We start from the raw sequence: 26,220 nt of genomic DNA on the forward strand, positions 1-26,220 counted from the left end.
GAGAGAGAACAACTTTTCATTTTAACTGTTTTTATGTACTTTTGCTTTGTAAACTAGAAGGTGGGCTGACGATACAAACTTTCTATCCTGCCTAAGACTAGTTTTTAGACACATGTAAAGCTGAGCTGGCAGATCCAGCTTGGAACAAAAATAATGTTTCGCTTCTATTGTCATTTTGAAATTCTATCGATAAATTAATTTCTGATTTTTCTATTTTTACTAATCGAAAAAGACAGGCACTATCCAAGTAGGTTGTAATCTACCAAGAAAAATTCAAAATTTTCCAAATTCCACTAAAACATACTTTGACAACCGGTTTAAAATCACATCTCCCAAATATTTGCACAAAAACTGTAAATTCTTTTAGATGGATGTAGAAAGAAAAAAAGAAGAAGATGACAATGAAGTTTAACAATTGCCGTCCATTGCAAAAACAGAAAGATGACATATGGGTAGTCTAGGCTTGACCAAATGAAGGGCCCCATAAGGGGGTGGTGCCGAAAGTAATAGCATGCAGCGGTACTAGAGTAGCAGACATGATTTCTGCTCTGAGAAATTTCGTTGTAAAACAGATCAAAAACACAATGTGTCCTGTTTCAACCACCACCGAAAGTTAGTTACACACCAATTGAACACACATGGGCCCGGGAATAGAATTATATCATGTCAGCTCTAAATTAGAAATTCTTTAAATCAACGAACATACCTAGTGCTAATCGCCTAATCCTCTTATTTATTATTATACCTTATACAGTTTTCTCAAATACTACTCTTTATTTTATTGATGCAATTACTTTTTAGTACAATATGAATATTAACCAGCATGATTGACTACAAAAATTCTTGTTAATCGGTGAAAAAATTGGCGAGGAAGAATTTCAGACTCAGGTCATTGCTATCATGAAATAATAACTTTACCAATGTATTACAGTGATATCCCATATTTTTCTTTATCTTTAGTGAAGCCTTATTAATCATAGCCGTGAAGCCATACTTTTGTATCCTTCGGCGTTTGGGTCTCAGGTTTGCACGTAGATGTATTTGAGTGTAACTCGCAGTCAAGAAACCCACGTGCATGTATCGAAACCTAGTGCTCATACAGATAAATAACTCTCATAATAGTCCCAAAAGTGAGGAGTGGACTGAGTTGAGGATCCTGGTTGTGCAAGGATGGCTAAGCTTGTCAGTTTCCCAAAAGTGATGGGCATATCATGTGAGATGCAAGGATGTTTTAGTCTTTTAATAGGTGAGAAAGTGACACGCGTCACTTAACTACCGTCAAGTTTAAAATTAATTGAAATAGTCAGACTGATGGTATTTTAGAAAAAATAAAAAGGTGATGGTATTTTATGAACCTTAATTTAGGATCGATGGTATTTTAGAAAAATCCCCTTTATTATACAGTAGGTTACCAAATAATATACAAACCCGATGCAAACCCGAAACTTATAGGGTTTTAGTGTTCAAGGGAGTTGGGGGTTGGGTGTATTTGGGATTTTACGCGTTAGTCCTGGAAGAATTTGGAAGAGTCTCTCAAAATTCCTGTTAGTCGTGGGAGAGTTTAAAAGAATCTCCCGAACTCCCTAGAAATCACCTGTTAGTCGTGGGGGAGTTTGACAAAAACTTTTGAACTCCCTGTTAATGGTAAAACTCTAGAAAGCTAGGGAGTTGGTTGTTTTGGGAAATTGGGAGGAGTTCATGGTGTAAAATTGTCTCACTATAAATCTCTCCAAAGAGTAGAAATTTGGGAGGGAGCTTGGTCGGAGAAAAAAAATAGGAGAAGGAGAAAATGCTTCAGCTTTCATCATGTATGCTTTTTTTTTCTTCTTTAATCGTCGTGATGGTTTTTTTGATTGTTTGTTTGCGTACTATTTTGATTGTTTATTCATATCAGTTTTGGGTTTATCCGTAAAAGTAAAAACCATGTTCTTCACTATTAAAAACCCTATTCGTCACAGATTTTTATTAGGGTCTCAATTATCACCAACATCAATAGAAAAACAAAAAAGTTGTTTGAAAGTTTGATTTGTCCTTAATCTGGGTATGTTGTCTTGATTATGTTCATACTACTGCGTTGAGTATGTTGCGTTTTTTTTTCTTTTGTGGAATTGATGTTAACCTGATGAGTAGATTCACAAAGTACATTCACAAAGGAATGTATTAGCTAGTGCAGATGCGAGAATATGACTCTGTCCATATGAGCATTGATAATATTAAGAAAGGAAATGGAAACAATCGCTGCACTGTGATTCTTATCTACTACTACATGATTGATGAAAAAGAAGCTCAAATCCCCATATATGCACCAACTGCACTGTGATATACTACTGGCTATTCTTCTGGTCTTGTCACATGCCCTATACTAACACTGTACGACACATTAGCTTTTCTTTGGTCACATAATTTGTTGGAGACTTAGAGTATAAATTGTTGTGATGGGTATCGTGTGCTTGTCACATGAGTGACTGTAAAGAAGCAAAAGTCTAGCAGTCAGTACCTTATGTTTTGAGGTTCATGACTATCTTGTCTTTTGCTTTTGTTTAGTTAATACTTACTAGTTACAGCCACAAAATGTCACTCTCGGTCCGAAATTGTCCTGGTGGTTTATGCATTTAAAACCAGAGGTTAAGAACAAAAGATAAAAAAGATAAATCATGTAAACTCTTGATTCTTATATGTAGGTCATTCCCGATTCTGAAATCATGGTGTTTCCTTCCCTAATTGACGGTCTTCATAATACCGCTCTTGTAGCATGGACAAGAACGCCATAGACTCTCCATAGTATGCTTTTCTTGTAGCATGAGGATCCTCATAATGCAGTTTTATTCTTGTGTGTTCCATTTTTAGTGTTGAAAGTTACATACTAGTTAATTACTGCACACAGATTTGTGAAAAAATCACTCAATTTGAACTTTTTTTCTTCTAATTTATGTAGAGTTATAATTCATGCTTTATCCTCTTTTTTTTTTGTTAATAGAGCCATCCAAAGCAAACTCACCTAAGGGACGAAAATGGTAGAGACTATGGTGACTTGCTTATTGTTTTTGGGAATAAATGTGCATCTAGAAAAGTTACAATTGATCTTACCCATGAGGGTACAACTGCTAGAACCTGTAATGAGGAAGATGAAGAAGATGATTACTTAGATGTTGATGATACTCAACAAGAGCAATATGATCATGCTTTTAACGTATCATATGTGGGATATTCCTCGGAGGAAAATGATGAACAAGGTAAAGATGAAACTCAAGATATGAACACACAGAAAATTCCTGTCAGACAAGCGGTACCAAGGAAAAGACCAAGGTGTGACATTAGTGACTCTTTTACATCAACTAATCCTACTGAGCAGTCTGATTACCTACAGAAATTGAATGCCGTTCAGTTGAGTTTCCAGTCGAGGAAGAGGAAGATAGCCATCCATCAATGCTTGTAAATGACGACGAAGTTTTGACACAACAAACTCAAGAACAACAACGTCAAGAAGCTAATGCATGGAGAAAGATTATAGCGGATGATACGTGGAAAAATGTTCGTGAATAAAGGGAGTTAGAATTGTGTGGAGACCGTTAAAATGAAGGGGAAAAAAATTATCTCGTTGCACAACAATAACATACCATTGATACCGAGATAGGATCATTTTTATTTATTTTTTTTTCTTTTGATTAAAGATCATTTTTATTTGCAAATGAGGGTTTATTGTTTCTTAAAAGAGAATGAGTTAGGAGTGAACTCTCTCAAACTCCCCCAAACTCTCTCAAACTCCCTCTAATAAACTCTCTCAAACTCCCTACACTTCCCCAAACTCCCTGAACTCAAAAACACCAAACTCTCCCGAACTCTCTCAAAATCCCCGAGATTTAAAATACACTCAACTCCCCTAAATGCGCTCGAGGACTAACCCCTGTTAGAAACAAACTCAACTCACTTGAGCTTTTGATAAAGGTGCAAAAACTCACTTGGGCTTTTAATAGGGGGTGCACAATTCTGTTTTTTTACTGGGCTTACAAAACTATATCGTACTGTGGATTTTGGGCAGGCAAGGGCTTACAAAACTCTTGCACACCCTTGCTCTGCGTTGGCTCCCTCAGGGGAAGAAATTTATTTGTAAGCGCGGAATCGAACGTCTAACCTCTACTATGACTCCGAGAGGGACATCCCCTTTCAATTTGGCTAACCCAAGTTTGGTTTTCGATAAGTTTCTAATTCAGCACCAGATTTTTTTTTTGTTATTGAGAATCTAGAGAATATTACATGACAAATGAAAAACTCATAGTCCACAAGACATGTCGTAAATCTAAAGATTTAAAGGACTAGACAAATAAAACTCCCACGTTGAACGGTGAGAAAATTTTCGCATCTTATTGACCGAAATAGGCGTTTTTTAAGTTTTGTGAAACGAGCGTTTTGGTGAGGACATTTGACAATTTTTTATTAGTGTAATCCTTTCCTTTAAAATTTAAGTTGATGAAGAATTCGGGTAATCGTGAACTGATTTTTTTTTTTTTTACACTTTGCATGAAAAAAAAATATTCTTTCCTTTAAGATCCGAGTTATAATCCAAAAATAAAAAACAAGATTCCTAAACAATTTGTGACTATAGTCTATTTATTGGTCTCTTTAAACGTTTTTTATAGCAGCAGCTGATTCTTATAAAACTCTTGGGTTGATGATTGCTTTTGCGTCTAATACAAACACTTCTTTTGTAAAGAACGAAGTTGAGATTATCAGAACATTAGGAGAAACATGAGTAGTCCTAGCAGTAGGGGTGTTGTATCGGTAATATATTATTAGTTTGTGAGATACAGATCAGACTCCCTATTGATTCACTTCAAAGCTGCAAGAGGGTATGCCGAAGTTGGCAATCGTTGATTCGTAGGATCCATACTTCATTGAATTACACTTCAACCGATCAAGATCACATCACATGTATAATCTAGATAATACTGTTGCCGGTGGTGATATCTCCCTTCTCATCGAGAAGTTATATGGAGGACCACTGACCAGTGCTCCCAGCCGACCTGAAACTCCCCCATGGAAAGGGAGGAGCATTACGAACAAAGATTAAACGACCTCCAACTTTTCTTGGGTCTGGTGTTTTTATATTTAGTTTGTTTTGTACGAGCGATGAATATAATTGTGCACGCATATGGAATCCTAGCATCAGAGCAGTAACACCTTGGATTTACTCTGAATTTGCACAACAAACACTTAAACATCCATTGAAGACAATACAAACGATAGGCGTAAAAGTTTATCACAGCAACACCAGAGTTGAGTATGATCGGAAGAGCTTCTCCGATGGAGTGTATGTGAGGGGAAAAGTATTAATCTAGATAGGATGTGTTGGAAAACGATTAATAAAAAAATAATTTTTTAAAGTTTTAATAAAAAATTATAATTTATTGTTTTATTTTGTGAATGAAACTTTTTAGTCCCACATCGTGGAGTTTCCAATTTTTAGTAGTTTTAAGAAACTATATAAAGCTTTTACTCCCACATCGGGGAGTTTTTCTTCTTAAGTTCTATTTGTCAATTATATAAAGAAATTCACTACTTTTGTAAAATCTATGGGAAAGGGGTTGCTCTATATTTTAGAGGGACCCCTAAGGGAAAATATTTTATAGCGGTTTTTAAGCATTCGCGATTTTCCTTAACGGTTTTTTCGGAGTTGCCAAGCTCAAGTTGAGCATCTACTACATATGCTAGTAGTAGGTGTATTAGGGTGTTTTATCCTGGAGATATCCGTCCTGTGAGGGCTATAGCATCACTCTTGAGTGTAGCCGGGCGCTAATGTCTTAAGGACAGCGTGTTGAACACGTGACTCACTCTATTTTCCAAAGTTTTTCCTTGTTGCTGTTGCGGAGATACGGGGAGCTTGTTCGTTTCGTCAAAGCAATCACTTCCATTATAAAGGAGCTAAGTATCAATAACTTTTGCTTATTTGATTTTTCTTTGTTTTTGATTATTGCACCCAACAATCTTAAGACATTAGCATTTGTAATAATCGAAAACGATTGATTGGTTTGTGAATCATGGATGTTAATTGTGGAGTGAAAAAACAAAAACGAATTTCTGGTCAGCTGTAGAGTTTCAATTTTATCTTTTAATATAGAAGGAATTTCGATGAACCCTTTTGACACAACGTAGTAGACATCCTGATAGTTACCCGCGTAAAATTTCAGAATATTTGGAGTTGTAAAAGTATTTTTTTGATGTTTTACAAAACAGAAAAACGTTTCTGAAAAATTCTGACGAGCAGAAAATTGTTGTTAACTAAATTAATTTTTGTGGGGTAACCATGAGTTTTTTGAAACGCTGATTCAAACGAAGTTTGTATATATAGATGTTATCTTCAAAACTCATATTTTACTTTCTGATTTGGAATTGTGATTTGTGAATAAAGGTGTCATCTCCGAGGGACATGGCTAATAGCCGCATGTGGTTGGAAACAAATCTTCCAAAGATGGCAAAGGTGAGAACATCGAACGCAACTCTAAGCATGGTCTTCATGATAAAGGTATATTTCGTAAACCTGAATCCGGAATTACTTTAGTTAAGGGTGAGTGTTATGTTTGTAAAATTTCTGGCCACGCGGCAGTAAATTGTAGACAACATAAAAACCTTAATAAGTAGAAAGTTAATGCTAATTTAGTTGAAACAAACTAGAACGAGTTTGGTGGCATGATGTCGGGAGTTATTTTAATAACTAATGTGAGAGACCAGTAGGTGGACTCTGGAGCCACCAAGAATGTTTGTTGAAACAGAGACCTGTTCACCTCCTATCATAGGATAGGGGATGTCGAGAAAATCTTATTGAGTAACTCATATGCAATAGAGGTTGCATAAAAGGAAAAGGTCGAGAAGAAGCTCATATCTGTAATATTCTCACATTGAATGAAGTTTTCATGTTCCGAGCATATGCGAAAATCTTGTATTTTGTTCTGTTGTAGATGGAAAAATATTTAAGATCTTAATTGAATCTGGAAAACTTGTTGTAACTAGGCAGTGATTTTTTAAGCAAGAGTTATAGGACTTTGGGTCTATATAAGCTTAACGGAAAAACTGATGATGTGAACGTAGTTGATTCTAGTGATATCTTTGTGTGATTGATTGTTTTACGTGGTAGACTTGGAACCGTAAACTTATAAGTCAATGCTTAACTGGCTAGCATAGGCTTCGTACCCAAATTTAGTTTGGATTTTGAACACAAAAGTGAAATCTGTGAAGAATCAAAATATGCTATAAAATCTTTTAGCACAAATGTTCAGAGTAATTCTAAGCCTTTAGAATTAATTCAGTTAGGCCTAGTTGACATGAGTTCAACCCAAAACCACTGTGGTAAAAGATGGTTATAACTTCCGTAGATGATTGTACGAGGTACTATCTTGTATACTTGCTTAGGATAAGGATGACGCCTTAGAAGCCTTAAGATGTATAAACTTGAAGTTGGAAACCAATTAGAAGCCTTGAACATAACAACCGTATCCTTAAGGAGATGATAATTTCCATGTTGATTAGTTCAGGATTACCTGCGGCCTTGTGGGGGGAGGCAGTCCTCTTAACTAGTATATCCTGAATAAAGTACCCTTTTAAGAATCAGATGAAACTCCATATGGTTTATGGAACGGTAGATGACCTTCTTATGAATGTGTCAAAGTGTGGGGGCGTTTGACTAAGATTGTAATTCCTCTTCCTAAAAGAACTAGATTGAAACCAAAAATGTTGATTGTGTTTTCGTATAGGGTATATTGAGTATACTTCTACAAATAGATTTTTGGTTGTGTGTTCTGATTTTTTCTGACATTGGTGTGAATATTATTACGGAATCTAGGGATGCTGAGTTCTTTGAACATGTTTATTCTAAACCTGTACCTCATTAGAGATGTGTTGTTGATCCCCTAGATTTATCTTCAAATAGTCAGAACTTATTTTAAAGGAAGATGAAGTTGATGTTGAGCCTAAGAGAAGTAAAATAATTAGACTTGAGACTTCTTATGAAACCGACTTCATAACATGCCTAGCTTAGTCTGAGCCACAGACTTGTAAAGAAGCCTTAATATCTACTGAAACCCCATTCTGGTAAGAAGCTTCATTTAGTGAAATGGACTCAGTCCGTTGGAACCAGACTTGGGAGCTTTCTAGTTTACCTCCAGGTTGTAAGACCATGGGATGTAAATGAGTCTTTAAGAGGAAACGATAGGTAGATGAAACTGTGGAAAAATATTAAGCTAAGTTGGTAGCTAAAGGCTATAAACTAAAAGAAGGTGTAGATTTCCTTGATTCTAATTCAATTGTGACGGAAATTACTTCCGTTGAGATACTAATTGTTATTGCTGCCATAAAGAACGTAGAGATACATCAGGGATGTTAAGACAGCTTTTTCTAAAACCGTGAATTAGGTAAAGAAATTTACATAGATCAACCTGAAGACTTTGTAGTGAAAGGTTGTGAATACAAAGTTTGTAATTTGAAAAATCTTTGTATGGTTTTCAAATAAGCACGTAAACAGTGACATGGAAAATTTAATCATGTGATAATGGATAGTGGATTTAAATTAATGAATCTGACAAGTATGTCTACAAGTAACTTGTTAAGGATGTCTGTGTAATTGTATGCTTGTATGTTGATGATATGCTTGATACAAACATAGATGTGATCAATTCCACTAAAAACATGCACTGAATGAGAACATTGACTTGAAAGACTTGGGCCCTTTTGATGTAATCTTAGGGATGAGGATTAGAAGATAATCAAACATTTATAAGTCTTAGTCGTTCTCATTATGTTGAGTTGTGCTTAAGAGATACAATCAGTCTGATTGTAAACCTGCTTGTACTTCGTACGATTATTCTTGTAGTCTCAAGAAAAATAAGGGTAGTGGAGTATCTTAACTTGAATACTCAAAAGTTATAGGATGTCTGATGAATTTAATGAACTGTAAGAGTCCAGACATTGCCTATATTGTGAGTAAGTTAAGTGGATATAATTGTAGTCCAGAGCAAGAGAATTCAGATGCACTGAGTAGAGTATTATGGTACCTAAAATACTCTTTTGATTTATGAAAGGTATCTTGTTGTCCTTGGGACTTTATGATGCAAACTGGATAGTTGACTCAGAGGAGTCTAAGTCTACGAGTGGATATGGTTTCACTCTAACATGTGGGTTTGTTGTTGGAAGATTTCCAAACAAACATATCGCTCAATTCATTATGGAATCTGAGAGTATTGCGTTAGATAAAGCATGAGAGGGGGCCGAGTGCCTAAGATGATTTTTAGAAGACATTCCTCTTTGGCATAGGCCTGTGCCAGCTATATCTATACATTGTGTTAGCCAAGCTATAATAGTTAAAGCTAAGAAATAACTAATCTCAATCGGCGTTATTTCCATTGATTGGATAAAGTCCAAGGAGAATATCGCGCAATCTTTGACGAAAGGTTTGTACAAAGAGATAGTTAAAAATGCATCGAGGGGGTTGGGGCTTAAGCTCATATATTACACTTGCCATGAAGGATACTCAACCTTGATGACTGGAGATCCCATGATCAAGGTTTCGAATGAGACAACTAATTTGTGGTGGGTAAAGGTAAACACTATCAGAGATTTTCATTCTCTGTCCCTTCCCTATGGTGTAGACGTGATAGTGTGACTGCATGTGGAGGATGACTTTTTAATAAGTCTTAATGAGTTCTATAGTTTCAATTTAAGATTGAAGTGGGGTGTAGCAGTAACACTCTTTATGGAAACTCACCTATCTGAATGAGGAAGTGGGTCGCTTCCTGTGAGAATATGAGCTGATTCTCTAGAGCATTCTGAGAAACAGGATACGTCCAGGGCCAAAACGGACAAAACGACACGAGCTTGGCAGCAATCTTGGAGATATCTCCCGTGGTTGTTATCACGAATTACATCAAATGCTAGCAGTTCAAGACATAGTTCACTGTCTCTAGCAAGTAATTCTGGTAATATCTCACTAAGCAAAGGTTCAAGACCTCATGGACACCTCTGCCTAAAATGGTATTTCCTGCGTTTTTTATGTGATTTTCATTTTGATGGTTTTGGTATTACTGGAACTTAGGACCTAAAGGTCACTAAGGGTTCAATAGTTCATGCTTTTTCACTTTGGTGAAAGATACCTATAGTCTCACCATGTGAGAATTAAAGATGAAAGCTCTCAATACTATTATGATTTATGCAATCCATAGTATGACCCTGGGGTCAACACACTTTTGTGTGAGGGAGAGGACGTAGAAATGACTAGTATGATTTCAACACTTGCACGATCAGTCTGTTTGGATCGTGAGGTTGGGATGTTTATTTACCAAGATCTATCTGTGTTTTCATGTTTTATTGAGTTTTCATTCATGTGGGGGATTGTTGGAAAACGATTAATAAAAAAATAATTTTTTAAAGTTTTAATAAAAAATTATAATTTATTGTTTTATTTTGTGAATGAAACTTTTTAGTCCCACATCGTGGAGTTTCCAATTTTTAGTAGTTTTAAGAAACTATATAAAGCTTTTAGTCCCACATCGGGGAGTTTTTCTTCTTAAGTTATATTTGTCAATTATATAAACAAATTCACTACTTTTGTAAAATCTATGGGAAAGGGGTTGCTCTATATTTTAGAGGGACCCCTAAGGGAAAATATTTTATAGCGGTTTTTAAGCATTCGCGATTTTCCTTAACGGTTTTTTCGGAGTTGCCAAGCTCAAGTTGAGCATCTACTAGATATGCTAGTAGTAGGTGTATTAGGGTGTTTTATTCTGGAGATATCCGTCCTGTGAGGGCTATAACATCACTCTTGAGTGTAGCCGGGCGCTAATGTCTTAAGGACAGCGTGTTGAACACGTGACTCACTCTATTTTCCAAAGTTTTTCCTTGTTGCTGTTGCGGAGATACGGGGAGCTTGTTCGTTTCGTCAAAGCAATCACTTCCATTATAAAGGAGCTAAGTATCAATAACTTTTGCTTATTTGATTTTTCTTTGTTTTTGATTATTGCACCCAACAGGATGAACAACCATATTTATAAAAAATCATCTCCATTGATGTGGGGATGAGGTGACAAAAAAAAGGTTAGACATTCTCTAGGTGAACCTCTAGTTTTATACATTCACTTAGAGGATGTCTTCCCATCCTAGTCACACTTTGACTAATAAAAATCAATGAGAACAATAATGAAAATAATTTTAACCAATTATATACTTACAAATAAGTAAAGAAAGATAAAACAATCTAATGGGTTGACCGTAAAAAAGCGTTCGACGTGTATAAATTTGCAAGGTGAAGTTAAGCAAGCCCAAAGCATAATACATGCACAAATTTATCGTAATCCACATCAAGCTTTTGTGAAACAAAAGTCTTGGTGAGGACATTTGACAATGTATGATTGATTTAAAAATTATAAACTCAAAAGGAAAACTTAACTTATCGTATTTGGAATTCTTAATTAAGTTCGGAAGTCGAGTACCTATCATATTAGGACTCTTTATTTTTCTAGATTAATACATAAACACAAAAAACACTTACATATTTCATACATATTTTCTGCGAAAATAAAAGGAAACAATAAATAAAATCTGCACACATTTCCTATCATTTCTCCACCTATTTAATGCACCGAAACAGGTTAGGGCGACACTAAATCAAAAGTGCATCGCCAGGGCGAAGCCCCACACCAAATCAAAAATATGGTTAAAGGAAGAAAAAAAAATTCCTGGTGCATAGCACTGGCGATAATCTAGATGACAGCTGCAAAAGCTTATAATATCTTATGTATAATTGGTTTAAAAATTACAAATTCAAAAGGAAAACTTAACTTAACGTATATGGAATTTTACGGAAGTCCAAATTCGATTCGAAAGTCGAATACTTATCATATTAGGACTTCTTTTTTTTTCAAAATTAAAAAGAACCCACATATGTCACACATATTTTCTGCGAAAATAAAAAGAAAAAATAAATATTTGTGAAAATAAAAGGAAAAATTTAATAATATCGACACATATTTTCCATCTTTCACACACCAAATCCAAAATGCATCGCCACGGGGAGGGGAGAAGCCCCGTGCTCACCAAGTTAAAAAGAAACAAATGCCCGATGCGTAGCACGGGCACAAATCTAGTTGACTTTAAAGAACTACTTCCTCTTGTTCCTGCTGCCAAATAATAAAGAGATATAAAAGAGAATTCTGTAGAGAACACCTAACGCCAAAGTGATCCACAAGCAACTCCATTTGCTTAAATCGGTTGCGTCTTGATTTTTTACTATATCCAATCCAGTCACTAAGCAAGACTTAACACCTTCAACCAGACACATATTTGGCTTGTCGAATTCGTTCAACAGGATGGCTTGATATGGATAATTCACAGCAGAAATATAATGGAACCATCTCCAATATAATGGAATTCTATCTTTATGCATAAAGAAACCACTCAATTGAAGGGATGAACTAATTATAGGCATAACAACAATGTAACCCAACATAACTTGAGAAACCAATCCCAGGACCAGACTAACTAACGAGTTCGCTGCCCAAAATGATGAGAATATCGCAAGGAAATAGAATAAGAAACTTGAAAATCCACCATCTAGGCCTACTGGCAAGAACGTTAATGATGCTAGTAAAAGAGAAAATATGAATAATGAGGGTATGGCTAAAATTGAGTGATATAGAACGTAAGATGAACGGCGGTATGAGTTATAAGCTGTTTCTCTAATAAAGATGTACCTTTCTTGGAGGAATACTGCGAGCACATCTGTGCAACCAAAGAAGATGGTTGTCACTATGAAAACGAAGAACCCTATTCGTTCTTCAATCCCACCTTCTGTTTTATCAAGGTGCCAATACACACTGGCTAAGTTACAACCCACGAACACAACAGCACCAATTTGAAGCATAAACACTTTGGGCAATCGCTTTGAGTTTGTTAATGATCGTTTCACTAGTATTATGATCTCAATCCAGAATGGATTTGCAAATTTGGAGATGGTCGATGTTTGAGCAATGTCTATAAAGTTGGTGTCAACTAGTTTTACCCTTGATATTATTGCTTGTTTTATGCTTACAACCAACCCATTAGAATAGTCTGAACTGAATTGCTGGTTGTTTACTAAGTTCTGCCGCAGTTTGTTGAATTCAACCATACTTTTTGTCCCACCAGGGATGTCTTCAAGTCCACGATATAAATCTAGCATGAATGCAGTTCTATCTTCATTCTCAGGGATAGGATGACCGAAATCCGTCAAGAAAAGTGAGAGATGAGTGGGTGAGCCATAGTACACGGTTTCTCCATGTGAGAGGAAGACCAATTGGTCGAGTAAGCAAACAACTCTGGAACTAGGTTGGTGAACGGACATAATAACTATCCTCCCACTCCGAGCAATTCGTTGCAGGACTTTCACCACCATGAAAGCACAGGATGAATCAAGTCCTGATGTTGGCTCGTCAAGAAACAATACGATTGGGTCATGCATTATATCAACTCCTATTGAAACACGACGACGCTCACCACCGGAGATGCCTCTATGACTTTCACTTCCTATTAAGGTATTTGCTGCATCACGCAACCCAAGCTCATCGATCACAACATGAACTCTTGCCATTTTCTTAGATTTTGAGAGCGAACGAGGCAATCTAAACTCAGCCGAGAACATTAGTGTCTCTTGAACTGTTAACATAGGAAATAACAAGGGCTTTTTACAAAAATAGACCTGTTTTTTTTGGTGCTTTTCAAATCTAGGCCACTTTTTTTATTTATTGCTAGATTAGGCAAGTAATGACCAAAAGTGATGGATGGAAAGTTAGCACCGTTAGGTATAACTAAAAAGACCTAAAAGTCCTTTGTATCACTGATTTAATGTTATATCATTGATTTAACTGAGTTAAATCAACATGAAAACTGTACACGTGGGCTCGGATATGCCATGTGGATTGCTTACGTGGGCTCGGATATGCCATGTGGACTGATTACGTGGGAATCATGTCACGGGAAAAATTTGTACATATCACCATTCACGGTTCCATTAGTTGGCCCAATCTCCTTCAATTCAAAATCAATCCATGTAAAACCCAATTTCAGATTTACACCAGAAATTCAACTAAGCTGAGCTGTCATTTTAGATTTCCATAAACCATTTGCAGCTCAGCTGCCACCAACTGCTCCTGCTCTCCACCTGATTCTACAATTGAGAGCCCTCTCATTACCACCAGTTAATCGCACAAAGAAGCCAACTTTAGCAGCAACAACTCCTTGTCATGCTCTTAACTGTACTTTTTTCACAGCCATTGCCAACTGCACTCTGCCACAACCACAAAAACACCTGCAAACCAGCTTCAACAATAACATAATCTCCACTGCAAACCAGCTTCAACAAAAACACCTGCTGTACCAGCCATGTATCCTAGACACCAACGAAATCTTATTAATATACCAGCCTCATCTCCAGACATTCCTATTAAGCAAGCACAAGACAAAGGTGTCCTTTCTAGTCAGTTTGGCATCAAATGTCTAATGTGAATTTACAACAATTCACACTTAGTGTCTGAAATGTTATATCTCATTTACTTAGAAATCTCCTCTAAAACAGTATTGCTATTCTTGCACAAGCCATACAGTCTAAACAACAAAATTTCAACTACAACAAAATATAATCGTTGTTTTTCACTAGTTGACTGGTCATGAAGACAGACTTTGAAAAAAAAAGTATCAACACAGTTTTAGTATTTCTTTACCTTGGACACTTCAAGTGGGATACATATCATCCTTGTATTGCGCCCGAACAAAGCTCAAGAGAAGCAACTCCTAGAATAGAAAACACATACAGTCTTCAGTCTCTACCAGCTGCAACACCTCAACCAACTATCACCGCATCAAATTCACTACCTTCAACAGCCTTCACTACCTTCTACAGCCTTGTAATCTCATCATTTCCCGCCTTCAACTTCAGTTACAACCCTGCAATTACAGCTTGCCCTCAGCTCTTGTTAGTTCATCTCACCACGGCATCACTCCGCTGCAAACCACCTACCAACTCAAGAACCCATCTGCTCATTCAACACCAATTGCACATTTTGCTATGTTACTCACCTCATGCCTCACTGTCATGAGATACAACCACCAACAATAGCTCAATACCACCTGTAATTCTAAGTACCAGCACCATCTGAGACTGCAACCATTCTTGCAGTGCAACCCCTGCATATCTCGACAGCAGCAACTCATACCCTGTGTTGTTCTTGCTCAAATGCAACTATCAGCACCAATTACCATCAGAACTCAGTCACACACAAACCAAAATCAAATCTAGGAGCAACCCAATCTTCTTAATTCCTGCAATTTTCGGTTTCAATCTTCTGTGAAATTATACACAACACCCATCTCTCCATCCAGGCCATCACGAACTGTGAATTAGTAGCACCACCATCTTCTTCTTCTGATGCTGTAATTAATCCAACAAGAACCCCACCTGAATTCCCATCGAGCTCAAACCCATTCACCAGATGAGTCATACCCATCTCTATTCATCAACACAACTGCTGATTGCTTCATTACAAAGCTTCGATTTCTCACCCAGCAGCAGCAAAACCAACGGAAACCCTAACTCTGAATCACCACAGATTAATCATTTCTTCTATTTTTGTTCGCATCTCTTGTTCACAGTTCAACCTTGCTCAATTTACCACCATTACCATCTCATAATCTCTACCAGTACCCATCTTCAAAACCTCTTCTTCTTGATAATTCGAGCACAACAGCAAATCACATCTCCGACCAATGGCATCTCCATCAGTTCATGTTGGTTTCTCTTTTCAATCGCATCGATCTAATACTCAATTATAGAAGAAACCCGTCTCTGATTCTCCTCAGATTAGATCCAAACACCATCAATACTTTCTTCACAAACTGAACCTTAATGTACTTTGCTTCTCAGTTTCTATCAAACCCTTTTTCTCGAATTCCCATGTTCAATCAATTTCAGAACCATCATCAATTTCTTCCTACAAATCTTTTCAGTGAAACCCTAATTTAATTCGAAATCCTCTCTTCACTAATTTGAGCAGAAGAAAGAAAACGGAAGGAGAAGAAAACAAAGAAGAAGAAGATAAGAAGAAGAAGAATGAATGAGATCGAGTTTATCTCGACTGGTTTCAGATACTCATGTAGTCACTATCATGGCCATTCAATTAATCCTCGAGATGTCGTCTTAGTTAGATTAGGCTCTCAGATAGCAACACGTGGACATCTTATCTAGTGTGAGTGACACACACGTGTGAAGGACATTTCAGTAATCTTACCATATGTATGAGATCTCCCTATATGATATTTTGGCGAGATATTGACAAGTCAACGCGATAAATTGACCGAGATGGTTAAAGTGGATGGAATCCGTTTAACTTGCCTAGTTTTGCAAGAAATAAAAAAAGTGGCCTAGAAATGAAAGTGAGGGTCCAGACCAGGCCTACTTCTGCATATAATCCAAATAACAAATCGTCTTGCATGACATAAGCGGATATCATTTTCAGAACCCCCACCTCTAGCATTTCTCCGTTCATTGTCACCGATCCTTTCAAGCTTTCGTTTGAGATTCTGTTCGCAAGTGCATCAAGCAAGGTTGTCTTCCCCGAACCACTAGGACCAAGAATAGCTAGAATTCCCCCTTCTCTAGCTTCACCTGAGATATCATTCAACAAGATTTTCTCCTTCGAGGAAATTTCATTTCCGTGTCTGTGTTAAGGCTGTAGCTTAAATTTCTGAATGAAAGAACAAATGAAGTAATAGATGTTTTTATGATCTTGCTAGGTTCTCCAAGATCATCGTCACGAGACATCGATGTCTCTCCCAACTCTAACCTTATTTGAAAATTTAGTTCATCATCAGTAACCTTACTACTAGTACCTCCTGCCATGTTCTATATTTGGAAACTGGCAAATCTTTCTCTTCTTCAAAAAAAAAGAAAAAACACTTCTATGTTGAGCTGTTTCAATTATACTTCTATTCAGATGAAGTACTTCATGTCTTCATGACAACGTCAACTACTCTCTTTTTTCTCTTTATAATTATTTCTGGAAGCAACAGATCTCAACGCCTTAATTTGGAGACACTTGCGCATGAGGTTGAATATCTCGATCTTAATTGAGATTTTCCATATCCTTGAGGATGCCAACATGTTGGATTAACTTCAACATAGAAGTCACTAACAAGCTGGTTAGGACAAGATTAGGAAATTGATGTAATCCTAAGGGAATTAGAAGTCATCTAGTTCTAAGAAAAGGTAAGACATGTAATAAGGTAATAGGACTAGGAAAAGGAATTCATAGTTCTATATATATATGATCACCAAAGTTGTGGTTGATCATATTAGCAAGATTAGAGCTTGTGTTTAGTTGTGAGAGATTTTCTAAACATCAATAAAGAGAGTTGTCTTTATATAAGCTAAGTTTCATCTTGCAGTTGACATTAATTGGTATCAGAGCAAGACCGGAGAACAGAAGCTTGTCACAAACATCTACTTCATCCCAAACTTACAAAGCAACATTATAAGTTTAGGACAAGCTACAGAAGTTGGATATGATGTTAGAATGCGACAAGATTATCTAACAGTTCATGACCTAACTGGAAGACTTTTAGTTAGAGTCTCACGCTCAATACCAATTGAAACAATGATGTTAATCAAGAAGAAGAAGAGAATAATGAAAACACTGAGAATAACGAAGAAGTAGAAGAAGAAGAAGAAGAGATCGATGAAATAACTCAACCCATTCCACTGCGAAAATCAACAAGACAGATACAAAAGCCACAGTATCTGGAGAATTATGTTCTTCAAGCTGCAGAAGAATGTGAGATTATGTTACTTTCTGTTAATGATGAACCAAGGAATTTTCAGGAAGCAAAGGTCTAGACTAAATGGACACAAGCATGTAGAGAAGAAATTATTTCAATCAACATAAACAAGACTTGGTTTCTAGTTGATAAGCCAGGTGGGGTAAAAGTGGTTGGTCTTAAGTGGATTTTCAAAATAAAGCGGAATGCTGATGGTACTTTCAACAAATATAAGGCAAGACTTGTAGCTAAGGGATACGTTCAAGAATCAGGCATAAACTTTGATGAAGTTTTCTCACCAGTTGCTAGACTAGAGACAATTCGTCTTTTAATAGCAGAAGCAGCATCAAACTCATGGGAAATTCACCACTTAGACGTTAAGACAACATTCTTACATGGTGAATTGCGAGAAGATGTGTATGTTGAACAACCAGAAGGTTTTGAAGTAAAAGGACAAGAGCATAAGGTTTATAAGTTATCAAAAGCTCTATATGGTCTAAGACAAGCTCCTCGAGCCTGGAATACAAAGTTAGATCAAATCTTAAGAGAAATCAGATTTGTTAAGTGCTCTAAATAAACATCAGTATACAGAAGAGAAGAAAAGGGGATGCTTCTTGTGATTGCAGTCTATGTAGATGATCTATTTTGACTGGCAACTCCCTTAAGGTGATCAATGAGTTCAAGAGAGAAATGTCATCAAAGTTTGAGATGTCAGACCTCGGAAAACTCACTTATTACCTTGGCATAGAAGTCCATCAAGGAGTAGATGGGATTCAGATTAAACAAGAAGCTTATGCAAGGAGAATTCTGAAAGAAGCAGGACTTGAAACTTGTAATCCAACTAAGATACCAATGGAGTTTGGAATTAAAGTTTCAAAGGCACAAGAAGAAGCAGAGATTGATCCAACAAGTTATAGAAGAAATGTTGGATGCCTTAGATACTTATTACACACAAGACCAGATTTGGCTTTCTCTGTGGGAGTAGCAAGCCGTTATATGCAGAGTCCACGCAAGTCTCATGGTGATGTAATAAAGCAGATATTGAGACATCTAAGAGGAACTATCAACTATGGATTGAAGTATGGTCGAGGAGGGTATAGTGACAGGAGTCATAATATTGACCAAGATGATGGAAAAGGTACAACTGGTCATATATTTTATCTAGGAGAAGTACCTATTACATGGTGTTCACAGAAGCAAGACACTGTAGCCCTCTCATCCTGTGAATCTGAGTTTATGGCTGCAACAGAAGCAGCTAAACAATCAATATGGCTTCAAGAACTGTTGGGTGAAATCAAAGTAAGAGAACCTGAAAAAGTTCTCATCAAGATTGATAATAAGTCTGCAATTGACTCACTAAAAATCCAGTGTTTCATGGGAAGACGAAACACATTCACAAAAGGTATCATTTCAAACGAGAATGCATCGAGAAGGAGGTCATTAACGTTGAACACATACCAGGAACTGAGCAGAAAGCAGATATATTGACAAAGGCATTAGCTCGGATCAAGTTTGAAGAAATGAGACAACTGATTGGAGTACAAGATATGTCACGGGTAAGGTTGAAGCTTAACGGGGAGAATGTTGGATTAACTTCAACATAGAAGTCACTAACAAGCTGGTTAGGACAAGATTAGGAAATTGATGTAATCCTAAGAGAATTAGAAGTCATCTAGTTCTAAGGAAAGGTAAGACATGTAATAAGGTAATAGGACTAGGAAAAGGAATTCATAGTTCTATATATATATGATCACCAAAGTTGTGGTTGATCATATGAGCAAGATTAGAGCTTGTGTTTAGTTTTGAGAGATTTTCTAAACATCAATAAAGAGAGTTGTCTTTATATAAGCTAAGTTTCATCTTGCAGTTGCCATTACAACAAACTACTAAACAAATGGGACATAAATCTCAATATCTAATTAATTAATTTGAGATTTTCTCTTGTGTACGTGTTTCATGCATTGCTGTAACAAGATCACGTCTGTTAGTGGGTGACGTACGTTAGTAAGTGTTACTTCAATCAGGTACGTATATGTTAGTCGGTGATCATCGACTTTTTATGTCTTTTTTAATTTGAAGACCATGCATTGCTGTAACGTACACATTTACTTATGACGTCACCGACTAACAGACATCGTCAAGTTGTTGCTTCTGATACGTAGAAAGATTTGTCTAAACAGCTGTGGTGTGGAAGTTTAGAGTTTTAAATTCCAGATGAATATTTTATGGTGCTGGTGTGTATGGCCGCGTGATCACCTGGAATTAGTTGGGAGTTTTATGCGGTGCTTAATAAATTAGACACGATCTCCTAACATATGGTACCGAGGCCTTTTAAGATGGGCAAACTGGATTGGATTCTATATTTTTCCAACAACACTGCCTTCAACCTGGACAGACATTAAGGCCGTTGGAATTCGAATCCGTTCAATAAGATAAGATATGGCTTGGAATGGACATTTTTAATGTCTAAAAAATGAACATGAAAAAATGTTACCCGGCCCGGCACACATCCAAACGGAAAGCTAAGATGAACACATGTAAGATTTTGAGCAACTCTCTTCTAACTTTGTGTCTGGTTTCAATCTCAATTGTTGCTTGGTTACAGCATTTACATGATGCCAATTTATAGGCGATTACATTGGAAGATTATAAAGACTGACAATAATAACACTTTACACTCAACTACCTTATTCCATTAAAACACGACGACTCTATGAGTTTTGTTACCCCTACATAAGATAGTTCTAAATTCTTAACATATAAGATGATTCTAGATCAAGGCTAGTAAACTTCCTGAAACTTTTATTTCGAATTACCTACTCTTACATATACGTGATCCGGTTCAGATGAGTCATACACTAGTGTGGGATTGGTGGAAGGTTTGAAGATGATCAATTGCAACAACAACTAATGGAGTCTTCTTGGTGGTTATAACACCAAATCCTGCTTCCGACATATCTAACTCATATTCTTTTGCACCATTAGGCAACACCCAGTCAAATCGATGTAAAAGATTAGCTAGAGCCAATTCAATCACGGATTCTGCAAATTGCATTCCAGGGCAACCCCTTCTTCCAACTCCAAACGGAATAAACTCGAAATGTTGTCCTTTGTAATCAATAAAGGAATTCATGAATCTCTTTGGTTCAAACTTCCCCGGTTCTTCCCATGAAATGGGGTCTCTTCCGATGGCCCAAGCATTGGTTAAGACTATTGCGTTTGCTGGAATATCATAACCTTGTAGTTTGCTGATTTCAGTCGACTGGTGTGGAACCAGTAAGGGAGCTGATGGATGGACTCGTAGAGTCTCCTTAATCACTGCATGCAAGTAATGCATTTCGCTGAGATCATCTTCCGTGACATTTGGTTTACCTTTCGCTATCCTTCTTACTTCTTCCTGAGCTTGTTTCATCATTTGTGGGTTCCTTAGAAGCTCAGCCATTGCCCATTCTAGAACTGAAGTCGATGAATCAGTTGCACCTATAAAAATATCCTGCAAAGTAAGAAAGACTACGCAATGACGAGGATTTCTTGTTTATGAGCAACTATTAACTAAAGCTATTAAGAAATAAGAATATTGAGCACGCCAAATATAACCGATATGAATTACCAGTACGATGGCTTTGATGTTATCTCTTCCAAGTGAATCCCCAGTTGATCCACCACATTCGTGAATGCCAAGCAACACGTCGACAAGATCTTCTTCAGTGGTGAAATCACTCAATGTCGATGATGATGCCCTTGTCTTACGAACTTGAATGTGTTCTTCGACGACAACTTCTAGAAAGCCATCAATTTCTTTGAACGTCTTGTCCACTTTTCTGTACAAGCCATTGAAATTATTCACCCAAGAAAGCCAAGGTATAAAGTCTCCAACATTCTCAACAGTAAACAAACAAAACATATCCCTGACCATATCTCCAAACTTCCTCCCAATTATTTCTTCATCAGAGTACTTTCTCCCAAACGCAACTCTGCATATAACATCAGACGTAAACGACATCAATGTTTCCGTCAAATCTATCGCCACAAAGTTCTTCTTCTCGGGTGATGAAGAAACTGAAGTACGACTACCACTGCTGATCTTATCGAGCATGGATGCTACTTCTTCTGTTCTTATTGATCGAAACAAGTGTATTCTCTTTGCATTCAAAAGTTGAAGTACGCAAATCTTTCGCATTTGCTTCCAATACTCGCCGTACGGTGTAAATGCAAAGTCCTTGTAGTTATAGGAAAATTTCTTGGCAACATAGGAAGAAGGTCTACTAGCAAAGACATGGTCATGGGTATGGAAGATTTGTTTAACTAATTCAGCAGAAGATACAACAAGTGTTGGAACATTACCCAAGTATAAAAGCATGAGAGAACCATGTTTTCGAGCTAAATGTTGAAGATTTACGTGAGGGACTTTGCCTAGTTGAAGTAGATGACCGAGAATTGGAAGCTTATTAGGAGGTGAAGGAGGTAAATTCAGCTTTGTTTTTCTACTTTTAAATCCAAGCCTGATAAAGAAGAGAACAATAGGAATTAGAAACAGAACTAGTAGTGAGGTTGCTGCAGCTGGTTGCTCCATTAACCCTGATCCCCATTGTAGCAATACTGTAAGAGACATTTTGTTATCTTCAACGATTCTGTATCCAGAAGTATTTAGAGAGAAACCAACAGCTTGACATGAATGATATTAATTTGAGATTCAGAAGGATGCATGTTACTTCAGGCAGGTGGTTCTAAAATGACAGAATAAAATATTCATAAATGTCATTGCTGCAACAGGAAATCCAGCAAAAATGCAGGATTTTGAGGTTGTGAAGTGTGAACTCCCATTTCACGTTGATTCCTCCCATCCCGGTTGATTCTTTCTTAACAGAATTTTGTTAAATAATAATATATATGTATCTCCAATTTACAACACATATTTTAGACTTTCTTTCTCATGGACGCTTAACGGCTTGCAGAGGGATCACATGGGCGCTCAACAATAATTTAGCACTGATTCCAAATTTCTAATAGTAGCAATATTATATGCTTCCAAGAAAAGAAAAAATAGTGCAATATACTAAAATGAGGATATAGTAGATCTATGTAACGTGCATGGTTGAGTTAAAGAGGTAATTCACATGGGCGTCAACAGTCTGTTGATATTTTGGGAAAGTGCGAGTAATGATATATTGATATTTTAGTTGTTGGTTCAGCTGATAAACAAAAGTAATTTAAACAACTAGCTCTGGAGAAGTTTCACAAAATCTCACAAGAGTTTTAGTTTTTCTATGTATATGTAGTTTCAGGTGTTGTATCCGAAAGAAACATCCATTTTGCAATTCTTCTATTTCTCTCTTTTCTTTCCACGATCTGCATAAGTGATGGAGAAGATGGTGGACATGGAACAACAACAGGCTAAAGAGAAGGGAATATTTGTTGCTTGTGATGCTAAGGATATTTGGTCTGCTCAAGAGGAATTGCCTGCAGGTCTAAATCGTGAACGTATTCCGAAACACGTTGCATTTATCATGGATGGAAGCCGACGGTGGGCTATTAAGAGAGGATTGGAGCCTATGCTTGGTCACAATGCATCATCACATTGTGTAAAACTTCTTGCTGAGTTATGCTGTAATTGGGGTATTAAGGTCATGACAGTATTTGCATTCTCTACTGGGAATTGGGTTCGGCCTCAAGTCAGTAATCTCTTCCCCTTTTCACATATCGATCTCTTGAGCTCTATCTTAGTTTTTCGATCTGTTTGTTTCATGAATATTTCCGTGTATGTCTTCAGGTTGAGGTCGACTTCTTAATGAACACCTTCGAAATAGTTTTTCTGAGAGACCTGGAAGTTTTCATCAGGTAATGTGCTAATTATACTTTCTTATATATAAACCATACGTTAGTGACATAATATGATGCCATTATATAACTAACAGTTATGAGTGCAAACCCGTTTCCATTGCACATGTTATACCAGCAATGAGGTTCGAGTATCGATAATAGGGGACACCACAAAGCTACCAATTGGACTACAAGATGCGATAACTAAGACAACAGAAGCCACAAAGAACTATACGAAACTTCATGTGATTGTGGCAATTAATTATGGTGGAAAAGAAGATATTATACAAGCATGCCAAAGTATTAGTCGCAAAGTACACGATAATCTCATTAAACCAGAAGACATCAATGAGAACCTATTCAATCAAGAACTTGATACAAAGTGTACTGAATTCCCTTACCCTGATCTACTAATCAGAACTAGTGGTGAACATAGGCTCAGTAACTTCTTAATGTGGCAATTAGCTTATACTGAACTTTACTTTGAGGAATGTCTCTGGCCTGATTTCGGCGAGAAAGAATTTGTCAAGGCATTACGCTCGTTTCAAGATAGACGAAGACGATATGGAGGACAAGATGAAGAGAATATGGGAGCATGAAAGTCATAATTAATCTAACTAATTATGGAAAACTAAATGTTGTTAGATGTTTGTGTGTGCTTGTTATAGCCTTTCTTCCGGTCTTGCTTTTTATTTTTGCCTGTTATTTTAATCTTTGTTCAGGGCTGTCCACTAGTTATCATGTTCTTTTAATCTACTTTTCCCTTTTGGGGTTAAAAAAAGAAATGAAAATGGTACCGTCAACTGCTTTAAATTTTTATTTTTTTTTGTTTGAAATCATGGTTGCCAAGATCGAATTAGTGATTTCCAAATAAGTACGAGAACCAGGCCTCAATCAAACTTAACGTTCAGATAAATAATGTTGTATCAAACTCTTGCGAAAATCTTACTTCTTTTCATGTTTCTTCCGTTTTCATCATCCAGACCTTTGATGGCTTAAGAATTTCCCATTTCTAAAAGATCTAATGTTTTACTACAAGAAGCACTACGGTGAGCAAAGTAAGCAAAAATTTGCTACAATCTAGCAACGGCAACTACTATGGTAACAAAATTTGTTAAGTAGATTATAGCAGTTAGCTAAGCCATAGCTGATATGAACTATAGATCTGTACTGCTAGTATCCTATGGTTTAACTTGTAGAAACCGAGTTTCTGCCACATTAAAATATATTGTAAAATATACTAGTACAAGGTCTTTTTATGCCCGTCCATTCATCAATAGATTTTTATAAGGGATTTCTTGTTTTCATTCAATTGCTTGAAGTATTCTTGACATGTAACTGTCTCATTCTCACATGTCCATATTTGTCTCTAAGATCTAAAATCTTTTCAAATTTATTCGTTTAAAATTTTCTGATTATAATAAATTTGGATTTAACCTGCCACAACGCTTAACCCACCAAACCTCGCCAACCTAGCGAACATCAAAATTTACCACCACCTTACAATTTCTAAACACTTTAAAAGCCTCGTTCATTTTTCCGCATGGTGCTGACTTTACTCTAATAGAGTGTGATACTGATAGTCTGATACTCTCTAAACAAACAAAATGCGTGTCTTGGTATATCTTCATAGGTATATGTTGTAGAGGCTAATCCTTCATATGCAACTCTAATGGTAATCTTCACGAACTGATACTCTCTAAATCTTCCTTTTAAACTTTATATCATCTTTTTGTCCATTATGCTGCGGGACATCCGCCTGGGGAAAAAAATCATAAATAAGAGAAGAGGAACATATACATAACAACAGGTCTCCAGCCGGTTGTTCTATTTTTCAGTTTGTATGCTAAATAAAGAATGTGACGAAAATGGGCCAAATAAATACTTGGTGAAGCAATACCCGCACCATAAAAAAAAATGACGACTTGCATAATTCTTGTGATGCCTTGAAAACAAAGGCGAAAAGATTAGTTCAATTAATCTATGTCATTCAAACAATTTGGATGCAACAGAGGATTTAAATCGTCTATTGTCTGATCGGCAATTAAATTAAGTGATCAATCAAACAAATTGAATATATGTATCTAAAAATAATCTAAAAAAGAGCAATTAAAAATTATCGAGCGTTCTTAAATGAGTGTCATTAAACAAATCCTGAGAGATTCAGATGATTCTTGTTCTGTCCATTTTGTACTCTTTTGAAACCTTCATCCTGTTATCTCCAACAAAGAAATTTAAATGAAACCTTCGTCCTATTATCTCCAACAAAGAAATTTAAATATTAGCGTATACGTGAAATCCAACCATAAATACATACCGGAAATACAGACTTACTTTCTTCGTGGCGTTTCTTCTATAAAATCAACCTTTTAAATTTCATCTTTGCAATGGATGATTATGCGAAGAAGAGAAGAAGATAAAAGAAGAAGAAAAGATGGAGCAAGAAAAAAAAGCATAGGCAAAAAAAAAAAAAAAAAGAACGGCATGAAAAAAAATAAAAAAATAAAAAATAAAAAATAAAAATGTATGTTGGCATGCTGCACACACTTTTCTTGTGATGGTTCCGTTGCCACTACT

At 36.5% G+C, this 26,220-nt stretch overlaps 2 protein-coding genes and 1 pseudogene across 2 annotated transcripts; 1 reads left to right on the plus strand and 2 right to left on the minus strand.

Annotated features, from left to right (window-relative positions):
- Positions 1-12,139: 12,139 nt before the first annotated feature.
- On the minus strand, positions 12,140-16,909 carry LOC113351230 (annotated as a pseudogene).
- A 3,765-nt stretch (positions 16,910-20,674) lies between these two features.
- On the minus strand, positions 20,675-22,435 carry LOC113351231 (cytochrome P450 71A1-like). Its single transcript, XM_026595254.1, has 2 exons — positions 21,434-22,435; positions 20,675-21,316 (listed from the first exon to the last, which is right to left on the minus strand). The coding sequence occupies exons 1-2, from the start codon at positions 22,433-22,435 to the stop codon at positions 20,675-20,677; spliced, it is 1,644 nt and encodes a 547-aa protein (XP_026451039.1).
- Positions 22,436-23,183: 748 nt separating this feature from the next.
- LOC113351232 (dehydrodolichyl diphosphate synthase 2-like) lies at positions 23,184-24,242 on the plus strand. The gene is made up of 3 exons (XM_026595255.1): positions 23,184-23,495; positions 23,594-23,661; positions 23,780-24,242. Exons 1-3 carry the CDS (start codon positions 23,184-23,186, stop codon positions 24,240-24,242), a joined length of 843 nt encoding a protein of 280 aa, XP_026451040.1.
- The last annotated feature ends 1,978 nt before the right edge of the window (positions 24,243-26,220 follow it).

Source organism: Papaver somniferum, chromosome 2, assembly GCF_003573695.1.
Source record: "Papaver somniferum cultivar HN1 chromosome 2, ASM357369v1, whole genome shotgun sequence".
NCBI classification, from domain to species: domain Eukaryota; kingdom Viridiplantae; phylum Streptophyta; class Magnoliopsida; order Ranunculales; family Papaveraceae; genus Papaver; species Papaver somniferum.